The sequence below is a fragment of the Rhincodon typus genome, chromosome 1 (assembly GCF_021869965.1).
Source record: "Rhincodon typus isolate 14 chromosome 1, sRhiTyp1.1, whole genome shotgun sequence".
NCBI lineage: Eukaryota > Metazoa > Chordata > Chondrichthyes > Orectolobiformes > Rhincodontidae > Rhincodon > Rhincodon typus.
In genome coordinates this window covers 104,725,625-104,751,088 of record NC_063332.1, presented here as the reverse complement: position 1 = coordinate 104,751,088, position 25,464 = coordinate 104,725,625, and the positions used below count along the sequence as shown (strand labels likewise).

Genomic DNA, 25,464 nt, shown 5'->3' with positions numbered 1-25,464 from the left:
ATGAGGGGATCAGTGAAGATCGTGAAGGCATTGATGAAAGTAGCTGAGAAAGGAGAGAAATGGTATTGATGAAAGAGAAAAAGAATGGTATTGATGAAAGAAAAGAAGAAATGTGGTGAGACAAGTGAAGATGATGGGCTGGCCAGGAACAAAGGGAAAAGGGAGTCCGACGCCTGATGAGAAGATGCAATGAGAAACATAAACACAGTGGAATTGTAACAGGAATGGTGACTGACAGAGAAAAAAACAGACATGAGTATTCAAGTAGCAAGGTGGTAACCCCAAGTACCTAGAAGAGGAAGAAGCATGGTTTTGTAGATTGGTTCTCGGCTGGTTTTAAGTAACACAGTTGATATTACCAGCTACAGTTTGCAATCAAGAAAATTTAAAACACAGAGACAGTTCCTGAAAGTGATATCAGCCAAGAAACTGAGTGGGAGGGGTGACCCAGTTGAAGGGTTTTCATATTTATGATAAAATAGAACTTTTTCTAAAATGTGGGTGTAATTTAGAGTAATTGATTTTACAAAGGGAAGGGAGAAGAAATCCAATGCTAATGTTGCTTTTCTGTTTGCCCATTGTGTTATCTCTTTTTTCCTCGGTAGTCTCTCAGGATTGAGGGTCACTTTCATGCTTGAATAGTTGGGAAGATGAGTTGCTTGCAGGTTTGTGCACTGCATCAAGTGCCTTGACCTTTTGTCTGTGCACATTCTTGATGAAGATTCTTGATGTATCTATTAAAACCTAATACTACTTCATCCCAAAATTACTTTGGTTTCAATGTTTAGATATTTCAATTCTACATTTCTTGACTTTTTTCTTATTCCTTAACTAGATATATTACAGTTTTTTTTTCAGATTTTACAATGCTTCCCTGATGAACTTTTTCCAGTTTGATTGGTCACATGCAGTTACACCATGAGTTGGTAATAATGTTTGACTCTGGGATGCTTTGAGGGCATATGCTGTCCATCTGGGATTATCCAACTCCAAGCAAGCTCAAAATAGAGTGGTTGCTTTGGGTGTCTGGTGTCAGGCATGTGCAGCATATGTCCCACCAAGTGGAGCAGTTTTCGAATTATTTTCACCTTAAGGCTGGACAAGAAACGTCAGCCTCTCTGCTCCTATGATGCTGCTTGGCCTGCTGTGTTCATCCAGCCCTGCAGCTTGTTGTCTCATGCTGCTGTTGGAACTTCTTTCTTACCACCAGTTTTGGAGGACCGTATAAAAGGTGTTACTTCTCCAGTCATTGGAGGTGCCTGCTGTAGGTTGTTCAAGTCTCCAAAGCATTTAGGAGGAGCACAGAGCTGCCCAGCAAACCATGACCTTTATCTCGAAGAGGGGTCACTGGAGCCGAAATGTTAACTCTGCTTACTCTCCACAGATACTGCCAGACCTGCTGAGTTTTCCAGCAATTTCTATTTCTGCACCTTTATATTGGATTTCAGATCCTGATGTTCAAAACACTTTTCTTCAGTCAGAGATAGTAGGAACTGCAGATGCTGGATGATCTGAGATAACAAGGTGTAGAGCTGGATGAACACAGCAGGCCAAGCAGCATCAGAGGAGTAGGAAGGCTGACGTTTCGGGCCTAGACCCTTCTTCAGTCAGCTGGTGTCTGAGCTGGTACTTTGGAACCAGTGATTAACTCAGCAATCTATGCCTGCTTTCATCGAGAAAGCTCCTAATAATCATTTTCCTAATAATCCGCATTTTCCAGGATCTCCCTGCAAATCTTACTTGATTAGTGGGATGGTACTGTGAGGACCAGTTGAAAGAGGATCTGTTTCAGTGAAAGGCCATTAATTCGTACTGAGAGGTGTAATTACTGTCCAAACTAAAGAAACCCTCTTCCCCGCAAAGCAATGAGCCTGAAACAGCACTGATGGGAAAGTGGTGGGGGGTGCCTGGGGTGGGCGGGGCGACGTGCGTGCTGGCGTACCATGAACGCCGTGACGCACATCTGACGTACAGACACGACGTGAGGTTGGAGAAGGGGTGGCCTGTGGTGTGTGACGTGCTTCGCGGAGCGGGGCCGTGGTCTCCTGGGGAGCGCGGTGATATTATGGGATGTTAGACCTGGAGGAATGGCGCTGGGCGCGTGATTTTGAACAAACACGATCGGTCTCCCGGTGACGAGCGCTGTGTGTCTGGTAACCGGGGCCGCCAGCGCCGCCTCAGGCCCCAGGCGGCCGTGGTCCTTCTCCATGCCGCCCGCTTCCAGCTCCGAGCGGCCCGGAACCCACAGCCGGTGAGTATCCGTCAGCGGCGCGGCTGTGTTTATGTCAGGGAACGCTGCACCACTGCCGCCTTGGCCCCGATGAAACTGGGGCTGGGCGGCTTCGGAGCACCGGCTGATGGCGGCCGGGCTGGAGTGAGAGTGCAGCCCCCGATCTGGACTGAGGCCGGGAGGGTGTGGAGCCCCCGATCTGACTGGAGCCGGGGGCTTCGGTCGGTTTGACGAGGACTTTCTGCCTTGTATGAGGTGCCTTCTGTTGAAGTTGTCCGCAGTGTTGTCAGTGGCCTCACTGACTGTTTCCTTCTTTCTAAAAGACTCTCCTCTAGTGACAGCTCTTTGATCGTCTTCTTGCCTTCACCCCAATCCGCACTTATACCCTCTTCTGTTTCTTTCCCATGATGTCGCCTTAATTTGTTTGAAACTACTTCCACCACCCCCACCCCCGCCACCGCCGTTGTCCAGCCGTGCGTTTCGTTTTCTTTTTGCTGTGTTAAACTGTGTTGTTTTTAACATTGTGTAACTTTAATGCATTTCTGAAACTGAAAGATTCACGTCGCTCTTATAACTTTGGGTTTGTAAAATACATTTGCAGTAGTGAGCCCTTCGAAGATGACCTACACTCAGATTTAAAAAAAACAAAATAGCTACTGGCTCCTGCCTGTATTTGGTCTGAAGCGGTATCTGTAATTTCTGTTTAGCAGCGGTAACAGTTCATTGTGGAGTTTAGTCTTGGCTCCTGACTGATCTCCCCAGTTATAGATTTCCCCCGCCCCTGGGATCATGATCCAAAGGGCTTTGTACTGTCAATGTTCTCAAGAACGGGCAGTATCACAAAGCCCAGGGTCGAATTTTTTTGTTGTTGTTGTGCTGACCTTATACAGGAACCATTTCTTTAAGCCCCGCCAGCGATTTGAACGGGAGCAAGAAGTGTATTTATATGTTGAAGAACATATGTGAGATTTTGTTTCCAGCAGGTAGATTGCTGATTTGTAAGTTGTTTGTTGTTTGAGGAGGAATGCGCCAGGGCGTCAGGCTGAACGTTTGTGGGGTTTGTTCGGCAACTGTGGTATTTCCTGTTAGTTTTTTTTCCGCGGTTTTTTCGTATGATTTTTGTATATCTCCCAGTCTCGCTCAGGCCCTGCCTTTCTCTGGAAATGTGATGACGAGGTGAAAATGGCGGACCTTTCGAAATGCAATCCCTGCCTAATAATACACCCGAGCCTAGTCTGAAAAGCCCGAACCGGCTTTGGGCTCTGCCCAGCCGCTCAGACACAAAATGACACATTCTCTCTTTTCACACCCAGATGTCACGCTTGTAACACTTGAGGTTTCTCTGCCAAGCATAGATACCTCGGGTGCAAAGGCCTGCAGTTCTCCTTTTCTTTTGAGATCGTTTGGAGAGACGTGGCTCTCTGAAAGATACACTAAGGTATGCCCAGATTCCGCCTAACAAAGATTACGTCTGGAAGTTGTCTAGCCATTTAGTTTACCTGATCCAAGTACAATGTAAAATCATTCACATTACGTATGTAGGATTTCTAAGGACAAGCATACTTTGCGATATTTCTTTTGAGGTTTTTCATCAATAAAGATAATTATCAAATAGAGGTCATGCATAAATGTATGTGGCAAAAATCCTCATTCTTTGATCTTTTTGCTCTACTCTGCTGCCAGTTACGTTATTTACAGCGCCCCCTCCCCAATATAAAAATTAACCAGTTCCGCCCCCTCGTCCTCCCAGAACACGGCTAAATTGTCGTGGTCAGATTCACAACTGTACAAACGTGAAAAAAATTCCAATCAACCTGTTTAGGAATGTTGTAATACACCTAGAGCAGGTGTGACTTGAACCTGGGCATTATGGATACTGCATCCTTGACTATCAGATCTGTTCCAGGTTTGGAGGCTATGATCCTGTTTCTCACTTGGTGTGTTCACTGCGGGAACGATTACTTAGCTCCAATTTTTCACCTTCGTAATGTAGCAAAACATCTGACTTGAAGGATGGAGTAGCAAGACTTGCAGGAGTTGGAATAAAGTGCTGCTAAGGAGATGTGTTTTAATGGTGAAAAGAAAATAGCAAAAAGCAAAGTAGATAGGATATTGCAAGATAATACAGACACGATGGGCCATATAGCCTATGTTGCATCATTCTTTTGATTGCCAATGGTAGAATATAATGCAGAAGGGATCATGATGTAGGTAAAAGTTGAAATATCAGCAGGTGCAGACAAGGAAAGAGGGCTGGAGAAGGATGGGAAACTGGAATTAAAAGTGAGAATGAAAAGAAGTTGTGCTTCTGTCTAGTCACCCATTGAGATGCAATTGTTTGTGTGGTAACTTGTTGGCATGTGACTGCCATTTTATACACAGCAAGCCCTCGCAAACATATGTATGATAAATGATGACTTAATCTGTTTGGCTCAAATGAGAGACCACTGTTGACCACGGTAGTGGGAGAAGTTGAATTGTTTGGACTGATCAGGATCTGGTGCGTCAGTTTTTCTAGTGTAGATTTTGTTTTGCTAGAGACTAGTTATGCAGTAAAACGTTTAAATTGAAGTAGAAACATTTAATAGAAAGAGTCCCGTGTGAGGCTTGTATACATTCCAATCTCCTGAAAGTAAACAATACATCTTTTTAAAGTTAATGTAAACTCCTGCTTGGTCAACTGAGCTGTGCAATGCCTTTGATGTTAGGTGAAAATACTGACAGACCATTGAATGCCAAGAATATTGCTCAATTTATACAGGGGAGAGGGGGAGGATAGACACTTTGCCATTGATTACAAAGTGTGTACTTGCCAATGCAGAAAATAGGTGAAATATTATTAAGATTTGGCTGCCTTTTGTGCCTGTTTGTCCATTGACATCCTTGCAATCGAAATGTCTGCACATTTGCTGATAGAAGCAGCGTTAATGAAAAAGGAGTTCATATTTGATGTGGGAAATAGAAAAATCAGAACAACTGAAGGGATTTCTTTTCAGCTGGGATTAACAAATGTTGAATAAGTAAACAGTATTCATTCTGTCAAGCCTTCTATCTCCAGATTATCCTTTCTTTGATTCTTTCCCATTATATAACCTCCTTGCTGTGTTGCTAATGGAGAAAATTCAAGTACAGAATAATTTTTGCCTGTCCTGGGAGATAGTTGAACAAAGCTCCAAAATATTTGTGTATTCTCACTGCCATGCAGACCTGTATGTTTGGTTTCTACAGTTTGTGCTTTATTTGGTGACAGCAAGCACTGCAGACTGTTTAACTCTGTTGTAACCTTCCATATTTTTCATACTCATGGAATGTGGATGTTGCATGCAAGCATTGCATATATTATCCATCACCAGTTGCCCTTGAAAAGATAATGGTGAAAAGCTGCAGTGCCTGTGCTGTAGGTATTCCCAAAATATAGCTAGAGGAGGAAGTTATAGGATTTTGACCTAATGTCAGTGGAGGCAGGGGAAGAGCACAATACATTTCAAATTAACGATGTGCATTGCTTGGAAGAGGAAACATGCCAGTGTTGGTTCCCATGCTGCCCTTGTCCTGAGTGATAGAGTGCATGGTTTTGGGAGGAGCTGTTGTGAATGTTGTGTGTTACAGCAGCACTTTTAAATCGAAAATACTGCAGCCATTATGTGCTGGTGATGGATGGAGTGAATGTTGAGGCAGTAGATTTGGTCTCCAGCAAATCGGTTGCTTTATCCTGGATGTTGTTGAGCTTTGTGTTGTTGGAGCTCCTTTCATCCAGACAAGTGGAGAGTGTTCTGTCACATTCATGAGTTAGAAGTTGCAGATCATGCAAAATATTTAGAGAAACAAAATGAGTTATTTGCTGCAGAATTCCTAGTTTCTGACCTGCTCTTGTAATAACACTAGTTGTGGCTGATCCAGTTAAGTTTGTGATCAATGGTAACCCCCCAGGATAATGATGTTTGGGTATATGGCAATGATAATGCCATTGAATATAAGGGGGAGCTGGTCATTTCTTGGCATTTGTAGCTCTCAACCAGATAATTATTTAGAGTTGGCTCAGATTGTGACCTTCTATCTGTCCTGACGAATAGTCACAGCTGGAAAGTTTTATTCTTGTTTCTTGCTGCTGCCAGATCTTTATTTCTAGTATTTTTTTTTTTGTTTCAGACTTCGATCATGTATAGTATTTTGCTTTCAGATATTTAGCTAGCCCTATTCTGTACACAAAGCACAGAATATTGTTGAACATTTATGGCTAATGCTGTACCTGATGCAAAAATGTGTAGAGTTGGCACTCCTAGAAATAACCGGTAAAATAAATGCTTCTGTTCTGCAATAATTACTATTGCAGGCAAAATAATCTGTAGGTTTTCAAAAAAAGAAAAAAAAGTTTTTTGAAGGAGCTTCCCAGTGGGGAGAAATTCTGGCCTGTCAAGAACTATGTTTGATTTTCTTGACAGTCTTGAGTAGGAAAACTCTCAATCAGGTTAGCTAGTAGGGTGTTATAATCGTTTCTCCAATATTAGGAAAAGCAAAAATTCAGGAACAATCCTGGAGACTCATTATTGTCTACTTTTCCACTCTGGAAAAATATACTGAGGTTTGGATGAGGATAAAAATGGATTTACCTGTGTTTGTCCTCACAGGTGAATTGTCTGCCAGCTTTCCTTCTATGGTCACACATGAAGAGAAGCTAATGGGGAAGGTGCTAGTGGTTTGCTAACTCCAAATAACCAAATATCCACCAAGTATTCAGCTCCAAGATGTAATTCACTCAAGCTAAACTAGGCTGTGCAAAGCCTGGCTTCCTGTCCAACCCACATCTGTTTCACACAATATATTGTAACCATCACCAAACTGCTATCTAAACCATCAGTCACCTTGCTCATGTCTCTTCCCCCATTGTTTCTACTACCTGTCACCCACCACCTCACTGACCTGTTGTGGATTCTTCTCCCCAACCCATTCAGTTTTAAATCTTCAATCTCCTACAAATTTTGTTGTAACATCCCCCTCTTGTTTTTATTGCAAAAAAGTACTTTATTCATAAATTACCTATAAGCCAGTTTACAGGTTCAAATCAATTACATACAAAGTTTGGAGAAAATACGGTGAATTTGACATTCGTCATACTGAAAGGAAACTATTTACACTCCCGTTAAGGTAATGAGGGGATCTTGAAATTTAACATGCCCTTGTTATATTTTGATAGGCTGTTGTCCTTCTCCACTTTGCCTTGCGGACAGCTGCCCCAAACTTTAGTTTGTCCGTAAGCACATAATCCTGTACCTTGGAATGTGCCAGTTTGCAACACTTGATTGAGGTAAACTCTTTACACTGGAAGCCCAACAAGTTTCATGCAGATCAAAGAGTGTCTTTGACAGAGGTGATGTCCTTCAGGCACAGTTACTTTTGTCTTGGTGTTTATCCTGGGAGAAAGTCTGTAGAGCACAAAGCCCCACATCACAGAGCTGCTTGGGATGAACCTTGACAAAATCACTGCATCTATCTCCAGACCTTCTTTGCAAAGATGCATTCCAGAAGTAGATGTGTGACAGCCTCTGCCCCTTTGGCTGCTGCCTCCAGGACAATGTACAGTGGCAGAGAGAGTCTGAAGGATCTGACAGGTAGTGCCCTTCTCACCACCAGCCAAGCTATGTCTTGGTACTTGTTGGAAAGTTCTGGTGATGAGGCATTCTCTTAAATGACTGACAGTCTGCTCAGGGAACCACCCGACAGAATCAACCTTCTCCTTTTCCCGCAGGATCTCGAGGATATTGCTGCTGACCGCTGCCTGATGACTTACAATCAAAGGTACTTTCCTTTGCAATATCTTCCACGAGGGCTAGGTGAAACAAAACGGTCCAATTCCTTGGAGCATTCCATAGTAACAAGGCCAGGCCAATTCTTCGCAACACCAGGGCAGGTAGAACCTCGGTAAGTAGTGACACTTGGTGTTTGCGTACCATTGATGCAGCCACCCACAAAGGTAGCCATTGGGATGAGGGTGGCTTCTGTCTCTGTGTCTCCGTCTCTGTCTGTCTCGCTGTGTCATCTTCTCTCCACCCCCCCGCCCCCCCATGACCACCACCATCTATCTTCTCATTGTTCAGGTTTTCTGCCTGACATTCTTTACAACTCCACTTGCCTTCCCCAAACCACTTTTCTGTTTCAATTTCCATATACTCCTGAAAACATTTCTCTTCATTCCGTAACTCTTTCTGTGAAGAATTTCAAGGACTCAACTTCTATTTATATTGCACCTTTTTAATATAAAAGAATGTCTTCACAATGATACATTAAGACAAAAATAGATATAAATGAAAGGAATGATTCAGAGGGGTTATCGTAAACTTTTCCAGAGCTCAGCTTTAAGGAAAATCTTAAGAGAAAGATGGACATTGGAAGGAAATTTGAGAAAAATAAAATCTGTTACTTCAGTGTACAGACGAGTATGGTTGAAACAACAAAGTATTTTACCTATGGGTTTACCTGGATGGACATTGTTTAGCTGATCTGCTTTGAGAAAAATAATCCCACCACAAACATGATGAACAAGATAGTTAGGCTTTTTAAAAAGTACTATTCCTCATTGCTGGAGTAATAGTGCTAGTATTTAGAGAACATGAAACCTAATGCAATTTGGTAAAGTTATAATTTTATAACAGACTTTGCTGTTTATTGTATCCAATATTCTTAGGGTTAGTTGAGCATAATTCCAATATGTTTAATGTTGAAACCAAAGGAGACTATGTAATTTGGTTGAAAAAGCTGTGGTTGATCAGCCATTATTAGTTACATTTTGTAGATATGACAAAAACTAAAGATTTTGAAAATTATTCAGCATGCTGATGTTCATTGTCGAGGCTTAAAATGAGCAGTTGTTTCAATTGCATCCTGAATGCAAGCCATTCCTTGTGCAGAACTTTGAGTTGAAGTGAGGGATGGAGAAACTAGAAAATTAAATTGCAAATAATCTAGCACAATGACTGTTTGAGAAGAACTGACCTTAGTAACTCATTGCAATAGCAGATCTATATTGTCGTGGTTGTTTGGCTTTTTAAACTGTGTAAGTCAAGATATTCATTCCAGAAAATCTTAACTGTGTGTAAGGTAGTTGAGATGACATGAGTTGCTCCCATATAACTAATAGAATTTACGTAACTGAAAATCTTATAATTTATGAATGTCCGTGGTAGCCAGAAGTTTAGGGACTTCCGAATTCACTGGCAACTTTTTTTTTGTAAGCTAGTTCGTAAAGGAATTTCACAGTCAAAATAAAATATTTCTATCAAATGGTGATGCCCAATTGGCATGTGCAACAGTGATGTGCTCCTGGGATTTCGCTGTGACATTGTTCTTAGTTCAGTTGTGTTGTTGTAGGAAATTGCTGTTCAGGAGCTAGGCAGTTTCCTGCAATGTGAAAGAGTAACGTCATTCCCCTTTATGCTCTCCACACTCCTTTTGGAGATTGCTTCAGAGAATTTTAGGAAGACGTAAAGGAAGCCAGTTCTTAGTTACAATTGCTACATGGCCTGTTAAGGTGAAGGAATGTATAGCAAACTAAGGACCAATGTTGTTTTTTTTCTGTGTGTATACAAAGAGAACAGCTGTTCTGCTGACAGTTAGCCTGCTCGGCTGGAAGCATCCTTTATAAAATGCTGGAGCTTGGTGCCATTTTGTGCGCTCAATTTATTTTCAGTGCATTGAGTTGACATTGTAAATCTTGTGTTGTGAGGTAACCATCACTATTTGGGAGGTTTTGTGCATTTGTTCCTAATGTTTTGTACCAATGCAAAGATTAGTACACATTTATACCAGAGTGTATTTTTTACCTATTGCAGATATTTTTAGGGTGCATGAAAAATTTACAGACTTTTCTATCTCCAAATGAAATTGAACGTCAGTTTGTGCAAGTCTTGTGGCTACTTTTTCATTCCACCACACAGTGTGGGAAAAAGATTGAGTTGCCAGTTCTTTTTTTTTTAATTAGAATGATGTGTGATGTTTCCTAAAAGGACAGCAGTTATTTTTTTAAAATATTGACAAACTAGATCTCAAGAAAATTTCTTGAGCATGCACATTAACTTAAGCTGTTTACAATGAAAAGCTTCCTTTTAGATGAATGTTAAATCCTTTCTTGCCTTCAAGTACCTACAAACAGTCTAATTGCACCAATCGAAGAAAAGCAGGGGAGTTCTTCCTACGTTTCAGCCAATATTTATTGCTCAACAAACATTATTATAATTGAGTAACTGGTCATTTATTTCTTTTTTTTGTTGGACATTGTATGCAAATTGGTGGCCAGATTTCATTACATCAGTCAAAACTCATAATTTATCAACAAAAGTAATTCATTCACTGGGCAGAGCTTGAACACTGGCCAAATACATCACCAAAAGTGATGGAAGGATAGCTGCTGAAAAATCAAGAAAAGAGAAGGAGGAAACGTTTCCAGAGGTATTCCTTCCGGAGCTTTGTATTTAAACATGCCATTTGGCCCACGTCATGAAATTCACCTTGTCCATTCTGACTTTTTCTATTTATATCACCAAATCTTTTATTATAATCCAACCCCCTGCGTAAACAATCTATTATGCTGACATCATTCTGGAGAACAAAAATAAGCTGTCTCTTTTTATCTGATGAGAAATATTTCCTTAAACCTATCTGCCAGTCACTTCACCCTCATTGTTAACTTTTTTTGTACTACCCCATTCCAGTGCTGCAATTTCCAGTCTTTTCGCGTAACCTCAAACGGTCACCCACTTCCCCTCTCAAAGTAGCCCTCAATCTCTAGCTTCTCAATCTCTGCCCTTTCCCTCTGCAAACTTATCCAAGAGGATAACTCTGTTTCTCAAATCCACTTGCATTTAACTCCTGACTATCCAAATTCAGCTGTCATAACCCCAGTGCTACCTTTTATCTTTACTTGCACTCCCTTTCAGAATTGTTAAAGGGAGAAAGTCATGTATCAAATTTTTTTGTTACTACTGCGTGTGGGCTTCAAGCCTGATTGTAGGAACCAAAATGAACCTAAAAGATGACAAGTTTCCACAACGCTGATGAGGTCCCCATGGCTACTAATTTTAAGTATTTGCTATTTTTTGGTTGGTGACAGGGAGAGTACCAATTGCTAAAATGAAATCCTGACTTCCCTACCCAATCGCCCTCTCCCTTGTTAATGCAGTAAATCAGCCTGTATGGAAAACATTGATAGGTTGTTCAGCAACATGGAGAGTCTCAGCCAAGTTGGAATGTGCCCTGATCTGCATTTTCTTCAGTCTGTCTTTTTTTTTTTGTTTCAGCTAGTCTCATTGAATGTGATGAATTCATGGAAATCCAGTATTTCTACTAGCCTTAACCAGAGTGCTGCCCATAATGGGATAAGTGAACTCCGTTCAGAGCACTGATCAAACCTGAGACCTCTTTAGGCAATAGATTAAAAAGATCAGGTGAAACTGTGTTTTCCCCTTCTTCCTTATCGCTAATAACCTCCATATCCTCATCCCCTTATCATACCACTGAATGTTACAAGTTAATGGCAACTTGTACAAGCTATTGAGGGCTGGACTTGGCACACTTAGAGTAAGCACTGAGTGGGGAGGGGAAAGAGATTCCTTTCTTTCTTTGTTCTGCAAGTACAATATATTTTTCTCATTGTTGCCTTACTTGCTTTGAAGTATATGCCCAATGTGATTTTTGTTTTATATTCATCCATGGGATGTAAGAAAATTGGCAGTGTCAGACTCCCACCACCCTCTGAGTGAGGAAATTCTTTCTCCACCATGCTCTTAAATGTCGTAAATTTACCTGAAGTCTGTGCCCCTGGTCATTGCACTTGTACACCTAATGGAAAACCTACCCTCCTGTCCACCTTCTTTATGCCTCTCATAATCTTATACATTTCTATCAGATCACTTCTCGACCTTTGCTGTTTCGAAGGAAAAAAACCCTAGAATATCCAATATTTCTGAGGAAGGGTAACCAGACCTGAAAGGTTATCTCTGATTTCACTTCAGCAGGTCTGGCAGAGCTTTTCCAGTAACTTTTGTTTTTATATCCAATCTTTCTCCTAGCTCAAAACCTGCAGTCCAAGCAGCATCTTGTTAAATCTCCTCTGCACCCTCTCTAGTATAGTCACATCCTTTCTATAAGGTGGTGACCAGAACTCCATGTGGTACCCTAGTTGTAGCCTCACCAGTGTGTTTATTAGCCTTGGCTATAAAGACTGCTTCCTTAACCACTTTATCCATCTGTTTTTCCATCTTCAGGGATCCCTGGATGTGCACACCAAGTATTCTAGCTGTGGCCTGACTATCTTTGTATAGTTTGAGCAAAACCTCCCTACTTTCATACTCCATACCCTTTGAAATAAAGACCAACATTCCATTTGTTTTCCCTATTACAGCCTTCCCCAGGGCAAAGCATTCATTGGGGACTATCCACCAAGATACCTTTGTTCAGTATTTCAGGGTTTTACCATTCACAATGTAATGCCTTGCAGCCTTCGCTCTCCCGAAGTGCTTACTTCATACTTTTTGTGTTCAATTCCATTCGCCATTGCTCTGCTGACCTGACCAGTGTGTTGATATCCATCTGCAGTTAATGCTATCCACCTCACTATTTACCACCCTACCAATTTTTGCATCAGCCGTAAACTTGTTGATTATACCCCTTTATTTAAACGTACGTTACTGATGTACATCACAAACAGCAAGAGCCCCAGCTCTTAAACCCTGCAGAATCCCACTGCAAACAGACATCTGGTCACAAAAACATCCTTCTGTCATTGACCTCGATCCTTGCCTCTCAACCAATTTTGGAACTAACGTGCCACCATGCCTTGGATCCCATTGGCTCTTACTTTCTTGTCTAGTCTGCCTTGAGGGACCTATTCAAAAGCGTTGCTTAAGTCCATGTAGACCGCGTTAAATGCATTACCTTCATGAACACTTCTGGTTACCTTGCCAAACGTCTTGATCAGATTTGACAAACCCATGTTAACTTCCCTGATTAATCGGGTCTGTCCAAGTGTAGATACATTCTGTTCCTCTGAACGCTTTCTAATCACCTCCCCAACACCAAGGTTAGACTGACTGACCTGAAATTGCCTAGTCCATCTCTTTCTCCTTTTTTTGATAATGGCATAACATTAGCAGTTACCTGGCAGCTCTTTTGTGGCCAGAGAGGATTTGAAAATTACTGCTGGGGAATGTAGTAATAGGGAAAGCAAATGGAATGACCTTTTATTTGAAAGGAAATGGAGTATAAAAGTAGGGAGGTTTTGCTAAAGCTATGCAACACACTGGTCAGAGCACAGCTGAAATACTTATTTGGGCCCCTTATCTAACGAAAGATACACTGGCATTGGAGCAGCCCAGAGAAGGTTCACCAGATTGATCCTGGCTATGGAGGGATTGTTTCTTGAGGAAAGTTTGAGTTGATTGAGCCTGTATTCATTGGAATTAGTGAAATGAGAGATGACTTTATTGAAATATACAAGATTTTTAGGGGACTTGAAAGGGTACATGTGAAAGGTTGTTTCCTCATTGGAAAATCTAGGAGCAGAGGTTATAATCGCACAATAAAGGGTCACTCATTTAAGGTTGCGATGACAATGAGTTTCTTCAGAGGGTAGGGAATCTGTGGAACTTCTTAACAAAAGAGGGCTGAGGTTGTTGATTTGCTCGCCAAGTTGGCTTGTTCTCGTTCAGACATTTCATCACCTTGCTCAGTGACATCTTCAGTGGAGCCTCCGATGAAGCGATGTTCTTCTGCTCCGCTTGGATTTTATACCGTCTGGTCTGTTATGGTGAGTAGTGTCATTTCCAGTTTTGATCTGTATGGGTTTGTATATGGAGTCCAATTCTATATGTTTGTTGATTGCATTACGGGTGGCGAACCATGCCTCTTGGAATTCCTGTGCGTGTCTATATTTGGCTTGGGCTACTATGGTTACCTTGTCCAAATTAAGCTGATGGCCTTCATTGTCTGAATGTACTGATACTAAGGAGAGTTCGTCGTGCCGTTTTGCTGCTAGTTGATGTTCATATATTCTGATGGCTAGTTTCCTTCCTGTCTGTCCGATGTAATGTTTGTGACAGTCATTGCATGGTATTTTGTAAGCCACGTTGGTTCTGCATGTTGTGGGAATGGGGTCTTTGGTCCTTGTAAGTGTTTGTCGTAGAGTGGCTGTGGGCTTGTGAGCTACCATGATTCCTAGTGGTTTTGGGAGTCTTGTTGTCAGTTCCAATATGTTCTTGCTGTATGGCAGTGTGGCCAGTGTGTTAGGGCATCCTGTATCCTCCTGTTGTCTGTTTAGTAGGCATCTGCAAATAAAGTTGTGGGGATATCTGTTTATAGCGAGGATTTTATGTTGGTGCTCTTCCTCTTTCCTGCATAGTTCCAGGGTGTTGCAGTGTGTCCTGGTCCATTTAAATAGTGTCCTAATGCAGCTTTGTTTGTGGGCATTGGGACGGTTGCTGTGGGAGTTGAGGATTTGATCAGCATGGGTTGCTTTTCTGTATACTAAGGTTTGGAACACCCCGTTGATCATATGCTCAACTTTAACATCCAGAAACGCAAGCTGATTGTTGCTTTTTTCTTACATAGTCCGTCTTGGTTATCTGCTCTGCATCCTTTTAGTCTCTTCACTGTCTGGGTGATCCTATTACCTCGCTGCTCGTTGGGTCTTTTGCCACCTGTTGGTAAGTGGTTGTATCTGAATGCACAGACACAGTACGCCCTAACACACTGGCCACACTGCCATACATCAAGAACGTCGGAACTGACAACAAGACTCCTAAGACCACTAGGAATCATGGTAGCCCTCAAGCCCACAGCCACTCTACAACAAACACTTACAAGGATTAATCAGCCCATTCCCACAACATGCAGAACCAACATCGTTTATAAAATGCATAGTATTGCCACAAACGTTACATCGGACAGACAGGAAGGAAACTAGCCATCAGAATATGCTAACGTCAACTAGCAGCAAAACGGTACAACGAACTCTCCTTAATATTGGCACACTCAGACATTGAAGGCCACCAGCTTAAGTGGCACAAGGTAACCATAGTAGCTCAAGCCAAGTATAGACACGCACGGAAATTCCTAGAGGCATGGTTCTCCACCCGTAATGCAATCAAAAAACATAGAGAATTGGACCCCATATACAAACCCATACAGATCAAAACCAGAAATGACACTACTCCCCATATCGGTCCAGACAGTATAAATTCCAAGCGGAGTAGAAGAACAGCGTTTCACCGGAGGCTGCACTGATGATGTTACCTAGCCTGGTGACGAAACTTTTGAACGAGAACAAACCAGCTCGGCGAGCAAGTCAACGATCTCACTCACAACCTGAGCTACAGATCTTTGCCAAAACTTTGAACAAAGAGGACTATTGAGACTGGTTTGTTAAGGATATTGAAGGCTGAGATAGACAAAATTTTGACTAATAAGGGAATTGAGGTTTATGGGGGAAAGGCAGCAAAGTGAAGTTGAAGGTTATTGAATCTGGCATAATCTCATAGAATGTTGGAGCAAACTCGATGGGCTGAATAGCCTCCTTCCGCTCCAGCGTCTTATCGTCTGATAACTCCTTCCTTGACTCCCTCAGCAGTCTGGGGTACATCTAATCCAGATGTGCAAATTTATCTAATCTTAAGGCTGCCAAGCCTGCTAACGTCTCTCTTCTCTTTTCTCTCCCTCTTAATTTGTTAAAATATTTCATGGTCCATCACCCTAATGTCTATGCCTGCTTCTCCCTTGTTCATTGTGAAAACCGAGGCAAAACATTCATTGAAGACTGCCCACATCTTCAGGTTACTCAATGGCCTCTAATGGGCCAACTCTTTCCCTGGTTATTACTTTGCTCTTTGTTTTTGTTTTGCACAAAATTTCTTTGGGTTTTCCTTTATTCTATCCACCAATGTTTTCTCATGCATTGCCTTTGTTTTCCTAATTTCCCTGTAAAGTTTGCCCCTGCCCTTTATATTCCTCTAGGGACTCGGATGAAATTGAACTCTTTGTCTGCCATAAGCTTTTTTTTCCCCTTATTCTTAATCATTATATCCCTTGACATCCAGTGTTCTCCAGTCTTGGTTTCACCCATTTGCCTTTACAGGAACACACTTGCCTTGTACTTTTGCTATGTTTTCCTTGAATGTTTCCCACTGCTCTGACACCATTTTATCTGCAAGTAGCCAAGCCCAGTCCGCTTGGGCAAAATCATATCTTGATGAAATTAGCCTTCTCTAGCTTTTATTTCCAATTCCATCCTTATTATTTTCCATAATTATTCAAAATTTAACTGAGTTATGATCACTACCAAAATGTTCCCCAACTGATGCACTTTCTATCTGCCTGGGCTCATTTCAGAATAATGTGTCTTGTTGGGCTTCCTACAGACTGGTTTAAAAAGTTCTCCTAGGTGCAATTTAAGAATTTTGTTCTCTCTCTACCTTGCATAGTAAAATTTTCCCAGTCAGTATTTGGGTAGTTAAAATCCCTTTCTGTTACTGTCACATTTTTCTTACACTTGTATGGTAATTTTAACAGTTCGTAGATAGGAAACTGCTCCAGGGCTGATATCACCAAGGCCTTGTATAGCTGCAGTTAGATATCCTTGCTCCTGCACTCAAATGCTCTCTTTCCCATTTGCCTTCCTGGCTGCTTACTGCACCTGCATATTTGTTTTTAGTGATTTTGGTTTACAGGCCATCCAAGCCTTTTTGTACATCAATATTTCCAATCTACCACCTTTTAAATATAATTCGTCCATTCTGCTATTTTTTGTATCAAAGTGGATAACTTCACATTTATCCTCATTCTATTGCGTCTGCCATGTATTTGCCAACTTGGTCAATTAGTTAACTCAAAGCCTTTTTACATTCTCCTCACCATTCACAATTACACCTAATCTTGTGTCAACAGCACACATTACATTTGATTCCACTATCCAAATGTTGATTATATATTGTGAATAGCTGGAGTCGAAGCACTGATCCCTACGGTACCCACTAGTTTCCATTCCATTCCCAAAAATATTTATTTAGTTCTACTCTATTTCCTGCCTGCTAATAAATTGTCGTTCCATGCCAATTTATTACTGCTAGTCCCATATTGTTTAATTTTACACACTAATCTCTTAAATGGGATGTTGTCAAAAGCTTTCTGAAAATCCAAATACGCCGCATCCACTGTTTTCTCTTATCTATTCCACTAGTTTATCCACAGACTCCAGTAGGTTTTTTAATGTGGTTCTCCTTCCATAAATCCATGTTTACTTTGTCTCATGTTTATATTTGCTAAGTACCCTATTACTACATCCTTCACAATAGACTGTAACATTTTCCTGACCACTGATGATAGGCTAACCAGTCTGTAATTCCCTGTTTTGTCCCTCCCCTCACTTTTTTAAAACTGTGGGGTTACATTTTTCTTAATCTAATTTGCCAGGACTGAACCAGAATCTGCAGGATTTTGGATGATAGCAACCAATGCATCCAGTATTTCTGTGATTATCTTCTTCATTAACCTGGCATGTAGATAATTGAGTCCCATTAATTTGTGCAGCAATTTTTTCTTACTAATACTGATTTCCTTCATTTCCTCCTCCTCAATAGATTTTTGTTTCCCTGGCACTTTTGGGAAATTTATTTGTTGTCTTATGTAAAGACAGAACTGAAGGCAGCAGTTGATTAGTTTTGCCCTTTCCTTCTCCTCTATTATCAGTTCTCCTGTTTCAGTCTGTATGGGCCTACGTGTGTCTTTACTAACCTTTTTTCTTTTTGCATGGGCAAAAAATTACAGTCTGCTTTTATATTGGTTGAAGTTTTCTCTCCTACTCTCTATTCCTCTTCCTCCTCCTCCTGTCCACGCCCCCTCCATTCTTATGCTTTCCTTTGCTGCATTCCAAACTGCTTCCACTCCTAAGGCTTGTTACTTTTTCTAGAAACTTTAACAATTCGTCTTTGAATTTAATATTACCTTTTGATTCTTTTTGTTAGCTATGGCTGTGTGCCACTTTTCCTGTTGTGCTTTTGAACCAGAAAGAAATGTATAACTTTCACAATGGGCTTCGTAATATCCTTTGTTTTAGATTTAGGGCCCAAGTTTTGGAGTAGACTGCTTCAGTAAAGAATTGTGTTATGGTCACTCTTCCCTAAAGGACTTGCACAACAAGATTATTAATTAACCCCTTCTTGACAATACCAAACCTAGAAAAGCCTGTTCCCCAATTGGTTCTTCAATATGCTGATGGGGGGGGGAAAAAAAATCTAGTCCACACTCCAGAAATTCATCTGCCACAGTGTTATTGCTTAATGTGGTTTTCTGAGTCAGTATACAGATAACGTATTCAATAAGTACCATCCTTGCTATGTGCTGAAATAGCAAGAGCTGCCGATTCCGGAGTCCGAGACAACACAGTGAGGAGCTGAAGGAACACAGCAGACCAGGCAGCATCAGAGGAGCAAGAAAGTTGACATTTCCAGTTGGGACCATTATTCAGAAATGGGGAAGGGGAAGGGAGATGGGCAATAAATAGACAGGAGGAGTGGGGCTGGGGGAAGGTAGCTGGGATGGTGATAAGTGAGTATAGGTAGGGAGTGGTGGCGATGGGTGGGGCAGATGGGGGGGAAGGAAGATGGACAGGTTGTGTCAGGTCAAGGAGGCGGGGATGAGGAGGAGGATTGGACATGGGATGAGGCCGAGGTGGGAGATTTTAAACTGGGTGAATTCCATGTTTAGGCCATCGGCCTGTAGGCTCCTGAAGCAGAATATGATGTGTTGCTCCTGCAGTTTGCAGGTGGCATTGTTGTGACACTGGAGGAGGCCCAGGATGGATGTGTCACCCAAGGAGTGGGAGAGGGAACTAAAATGGTTGGTGAATGGATGATGTTGTCATTTGTCGTGTACAGAGTGTAGATGCTCTACGAAACTGTCTCCGAGTCTACACTTGGTCTCACCGATGTAGATCAGGCCACATCGGGAGCAGCGGATACAGTAGACCATGTTGATGGATGTGCAGGTGAACCCCTGTCTAATATAGAAGGTTTGTTTTGTGCCTTGAATGGAGATGAGGGGGCAGGTGTAGCAATTCCTGCGGTTGCAGGGAAAGGTGCCGGGGGTGGTGGGGCTAGTGGGGAGTGTGGAGCGGACAAAGGTGTCATGGAGAGAGTGGTCCCTATGAAAGGCAGATGGGGTGGAAAGGGAAATACCTCTTTGGTTGTGGGTTCGGATTGTAAGTGGCAGAGGATGATACGCTGCATGCAGAGGTTGGTGGGGTGATATGTGAGGACAAGAGCGATTCTGTGTTTATTTTTATTGGGGGTCTAACCCTACCATACACGGCACCTTTCCCTGCAACCACAGGAATTGCTACACCTGCCCCTACACCTCCCGCCTCACCGCCATTCAAGGCACAAAACAAACTTTTCATATCCAACAGGGGCTCACCTATACATCCGCCAACTTGGTCGACTGTATCCGCTGCTCCCGATGTGGCCTCCTCTACATTGGTGAGACCAAGCGTAGACTCTGGGACAGTTTCATAGAGCACCTGTACACTACTAATGACAACCCCTTCCAGCCACGAACCATTTTAACTCTCTTCTTCTCTCTCCTCCCCCGCCGGATGACATGTCCATCCTGGGCTGCCTCCAGTGTCACAACACCACCCACAAACTGGAGGAGCAGCAGCCCATATTCCATCTCAGGAGCCTACAGCCTGATGGCCTAAACGTGGAATTCACCAGTTTCAAAATCTCCTCACCCCAGCCTCATCCCATGTCCAACCCTCCCTCTCATCCCCGCCTCCTTGATCTGACACAACCTATCCATCTTCTCTCCCACTTTTCCACCCCACCCATCTCACTGACGAATCCCCACTACTCCCTACTTGCATTCACCTATCATCATCCCACTTATCCTCCCCAGCCCCACCCCTCCTCTCTATTTATTTCTGAGCCCCCTTCCCCCTCCCCCATTTCTGAAGAAGGGTCCTGACCTGAAATGTCAACATTCCTGCTCCTCTGATGCTGTCTGGCCTGTTGTCTTCCTCCAGCTCCACACAGTTGTCTCTTGCAACATTTGGTGCATGGTACCAAACATTAGCATATTTCATTGGTGAAAACTATTGTTTGGTCTGAGGATTTTATAACCACTGCTGTCTTTTAAGCCGTGCAGTCGTGCCACAAACAAAAAGTCTCCGTACAGGCCATGCATAAGTTGGCTTCTTTTAAATTACTATACCTGATGTGCATGACTGTATAAATAAATTGTAGGGGCTGTGCGCTTAAATTCTAGGATGTCTAGAATTTAAAAACTAGGCTGCAGTGATGCTGGTACAGTCGCAGATATAAGCAAGGCTTCAAACTGAAAAACAAATCCCAATACTGCCAGGTTCTCCATTTGCAAGTTCATAAGTCTCACTCAACTACTGTTCAAATTAGGTATTTCATTGTTTTGTAAACCCAGACTATGACATGGCACAAGTTGTTACCAACTACAGATGCACCGTTATTTCTGTATATTGATTATTCACAGATCCTGTTAATTGTTAAATTCAGAAGAATGTCCACGCCAAGACAAGATAACTATCATCATGTAACAACAGAAGATGTTTTGAGTCAAAAATCTGAAGCAGAGTAAGTTTTAAAACAAAAATTAGCACATGAAAAGTTGCCTTTTACTTGTTTGTTTTAAATCAACAAGCAATCTTGCTTGTATGTTTAGAAGTACCGAGTTAAAATTCACTTATAGATTCTGCACCCATATATCTGTGACATTCTCACTTAGTCACCAGCTCAGTTCCTTGCTGATTCTTTTGCTTGCATTTTGTCTCCCATAATCCCTCCACTGCCTCTGCTTTTTGTCGACTGCTCCCAGGGGGCATCCTCCTTGCAGTTACCATGTCTGGTCCTGCAATAGGTTTTTATGATATCTCCCGTCAATCTCTTAAACACCAGTGAATATCGTTCCAAATGACCTAGTTTTTCTTTTATGCATCAGTCCTGACATCCCAGGAATCAGTTTGGTAGGAATTTTGCAGTCCCTCCATGGCCAGAACACCTTCCTCAGGTAAGGCAACAAAAACTGCATACAGTACTCCAAGTGTTGTTTTACCAAGACCCTGTAAAACTGCAGCAAGGCATCTCTTTCGCTCCTGTACTCAAATCCTGTCGCCATAAAGGCCAACTTATCATTTGCATTGTTCGCCATCTGCTGCACCTGCATGCTTACTTTCAGAGACTGATGTACAAGGACACCCAGGTCTCATTGCCATCCCCTTTCCCAATCTATCACCTGTCAGCAAATTGCCTGCCTTCCTAGTTTTGCTACCAAAGTGGATAACCTTACATTTATCCACATTCTAGTTCATCTACCATCCATTTGTCCTCTTACTCAACTTGTCCAAATCTCAATGAAGTGTCTGTGCATAATACTCGTAGTTCACTCTTCCAGCCAGTCTTGTGTCTTCTGAAAACCTGTAGATATTACGTTTAGTTCTCTCATCTAAGTCATTAATATACATTGTGAATAGCTGGGGTCCTTGCACTGACCCCTCTGGCACCTCACTAGTCACTGCCTACCATAGAGTCATGGCATTATACAGCACGGAAACAGACCCTTTGTTCCAACTTGTCCATGTTGACCTGATTTCCTGAACTGGTCTAGTCCCATTCGTCAGCGTTTGGCTCATATCCATCTAAACCCTTACTTTTCATCTACCCATCCAGGTGCCTCCAAAATGTTGTAATTGTACCCACCTCCTCCAGCAGCTTGTTCCATATAAGCACCACTTCTGTGTGGACAAAGTTGCCCCTCAGATTACTTTTCAATCATTCCCCTCTCACCTTAAACCTATGCTCTCTAGTTTCAGACTCCCCTACCACTTGGGGAAAAAACCCATTTATTCCTACTCTTAAATCTTCAAGTTGTAGCTAGAATAGAGAGAAACATTTCTCAGTTGTGGTGGGGGTGAGAACCAGGGGTGAGTAACTTTTAAGTTGATTTGGAAAAGAGCCAACAGTGATATGAGGAAAACCTTTTTTGAAAGCACTGAGCGAAACCTTCAACATAAATGTTGCGCATTCAAAAGGGCTAAAGCTGCGAAAAGGGCTAAATGTCTGGAGCTATGAAGAAAAGGCACAAAACTGCAACTGGCATGGCAGAGTTGCTCTGGCATAGATACACTGGGCTGAATAGCTAACACTTCTGTTGTAGCCATTCTACAATGCACCAAATGCCATTCATCAACCTTGTGCTTGCAGATCTACTTTGTTTCTATCTTAGCACAGTTGGCTGGACAACTGGTTTGCAATGCAGAATAATACCATCAGTGTGGATTCAAGTCCTGCATTGACTGAGGTTATCATGAAGTACTGTCCTTCTAACCTCTCCCCTCGCCTGAGGTGTGGTGACACTCCAGTTAAACTCACCAATTTTAGTCTGTCTAATGAGAAAGCAGCCCTATGGTCTAGTAAGGTGATGGTGACTTTGCTTTGCCTCTGATCTCTGAGCAGCTCCTTTTTAAAATGGGCCAGTTTTTATATACTCCTATCCTGGGACAGAGATGAAAGTAAAGTCCAGTACATGATGTTCCTGTTGCCTATCTTGTTAGCTTCTGCATAAAATTTTTTGGGGTTAGGAAATGCCTTAGGCAGCTTATTTGGCCTTGACCCTATTTAAGCCCTTCAGAAACCAATTAATGACTACTTAACCACCTCATCATGCCATTGTCCGTATATTGTCCCCAGTAGTGAGAGGCTCATGCCATGTGCAAAGCCTGACTGCTATAGGGAAGGGAGCTGGGTGAAATCTCCCCACAACCACTGCTGCTCTCACCGAAAGAGCCGAGAGCCCTGCAACCCCCAAACCACAAGGCCGAGGCCTCCATTCATATGCTTGCCTGGGATCTCTTTCACTTGATTGGCTGGCAGTTCTCTAAGATGGGACTTTCTCCTGTGAGATAGAAGCCTCACCTTAATGCAATTCATGCTGCTGATCCCAGTGTTAAATTGCTGCAATGCAGTCAGGATTATGGATGGGCCACCCCCATCTGAATATTTAGCTGGGGTGGAAATGGCACACTTGTAAACTTCAGCCCCTTGCACACAAGTTCTCTATGGTCTTCTCCCTCTTTAGGTCTGTAAACTGCTCTAGTCCCTTGCAACCCTTCACCAAATCTCACTGTTGTCCACTTCAGAGCTCCTTAATCTCCACCGTTAGTGGCCTTCAACTGTACAGGCCCTAAGTTCTGGATTTCCCTCTGTAAACCTCTCTAACGTCAATGCCATCTTTAAAACCTTATGCTTTGACTAAGCTTTGATTTTCCCTTTTTAATATCAATATCAATAATTAATAGAAGTAGAAGACTCATTGATTTGTCAGCAACTAGGGGTGGAAAAGAACTTTCTTTTTTGCCAAGTTTGTTTTTGAGCCCTGATCTATGGTTATTTTAAGTGCTGCAATAGCAGATTTTTAATTTTGCTTTTCTCATTTTTGTTTCAGTTACCCAGTCCTTGGAGAGTATCTGCAATATTAAGATGGAAGTGGAGTCAGCTGAGGTGAACACGCTGCTACCTGAGGAGATAATGGACACGGTCATCGTCGACGATGATAGTATTGAGGCTGTCACAATAACCTCAGAGCATGGTGATCCAGTTCCCATGGAAACTGAGCTCGAGGAAATTATAGATCCAAATCAAGGCAAGAACTCCGAGATTCTGTCGAGCATTACAGACCAGGTCACCGTGTTGACAAATAGTACTACACCGTTTGTTTTAAGTGACCCAAGTATAAAGATGGAAATTAATACTTCTGATAGTACATCAAAGGCTACTGGTAAAATCAGCCTCCCAAGCACAACTGCTGGAACACCTATATCTTTAGCAGGAAATCAGATTGTCCTTAACCCAGTATCCGAACACTCTGATTACACCATCTCCAACCAAGCTATGAAATCAGAACCAGTAGGGCAGCAACTGGTAGTGACTACCCTCGGAAAGTCTCGACAGTCCATCGTACTTTCACTGCCACCAAGTCAAGGAGCTCACCTTCAAGTCTCATCTCAATTACCAGCAATGGACCCACAGGGGCAGAAACAAATAAAGGTAGTTACTCTTGGTGGAAGAGTTGAGGGAAAGACACTAACTGGAGTATCAAATATGTTGGCTTCTGGAAATACTTCTCTAAATGCATCAACTCCGCCTACACAAAATCAGGTAAATGATAAAGTGCTTCTAATAAAATTCAGTGACTACTGAAACTTTAGAGACGGCATATTTAATGAATGGCAGAAACTTAATGGCAGGCCTGTAGGTGTCAGCAAAGGAAAAGCCCTACGTGACATTGTCATACCATGAACTATAAACTTCATGAGAGGATGGACTATCTCTGATACCTCCCTCTCCTTCCTGGACCTCTCTGTCTCTATCTCTGTTGAACGGTTTGAAACGGACATCTATTTCAAGCCTACCGACTCGCACAGCTACCAAGGCGACACCGGCTCTCCCCCACCTTTCTGCAAGAATGCAATCCTCCACTCCCAATTCCTCCACCTCTGCCGCATCAGCCCCCAAGATGGGGTGTTCCACTCCTGCACAACCCAGATGTCCTCCTATTTCAAGGACCGTAACTCTTCTCTTCCACTCCCCCGACCGTGACTGAAAATGCCCTCAACCACATCTCTTGCATTTCCCGCACTACTGCCCTCACATCATCTCCCCCCAACATCTGCGCTCTGTTCGCGACAGACAACACCTTCCAGTCGCGAGCCATTTTAACTCCCCCTCCCACTCCCTGGGTGGCATGTCCATCCTGGGCCGCCTCCAGTGTCACAAACTGGAGGAGCAACACCTCATATTCCACCTTGGGAGCCTACAACCCAATGGCCTAAACGTGGATTTTACCAGTTTCAAAATCTCCCCACCCCGGCCTCATCCCATGTCCAACCCTCCCTCACATGCCCACCTCCTTGACCTGACACAACCTGTCCATCTTCTCTCCCACCTATCTGCCCCTCCCACTTCACTGACCAATCCCTACCTGCACTCATCTGTCACCATCCCAACTACCTTCCCCAGCCCCGCCCCACCCCTCCCCTCTCTATTTCTACATTCCCTTTCTCCTCCCCATTTCTGAAGAAGGGTCCTGGTGCCTGGCCTACTGTATTATCTCTGACTCCAGAATCTGCAGTTCTTGCTATCTCTGAGATGGTTTGCAGTCTGATTAGC

The 25,464-nt window shown here is 42.6% G+C and overlaps 1 protein-coding gene across 5 annotated transcripts in view; it reads left to right on the top strand.

The window, feature by feature from the left end:
- The first annotated feature begins 2,020 nt into the window (after window positions 1–2,020).
- Window positions 2,021–25,464, top strand: part of lin54 (lin-54 DREAM MuvB core complex component) — an 81,536-nt gene continuing 58,092 nt past the window's right edge. The window contains exons 1-4 of one of the 5 annotated variants that reach the window (XM_048616884.1): window positions 2,021–2,251; window positions 7,977–8,026; window positions 20,774–20,874; window positions 23,741–24,453. In XM_048616884.1, the coding sequence (XP_048472841.1) occupies window positions 23,776–24,453 (678 nt within the window). In that variant the 5' untranslated portion in view covers window positions 2,021–2,251; window positions 7,977–8,026; window positions 20,774–20,874; window positions 23,741–23,775. Of the gene's footprint in view, window positions 2,252–7,976; window positions 8,150–20,773; window positions 20,875–23,740; window positions 24,454–25,464 lie in introns of all 5 variants that reach the window. The other 4 variants (XM_048616822.1, XM_020510075.2, XM_048616996.1 and 1 more) reach the window with 4 other exon arrangements.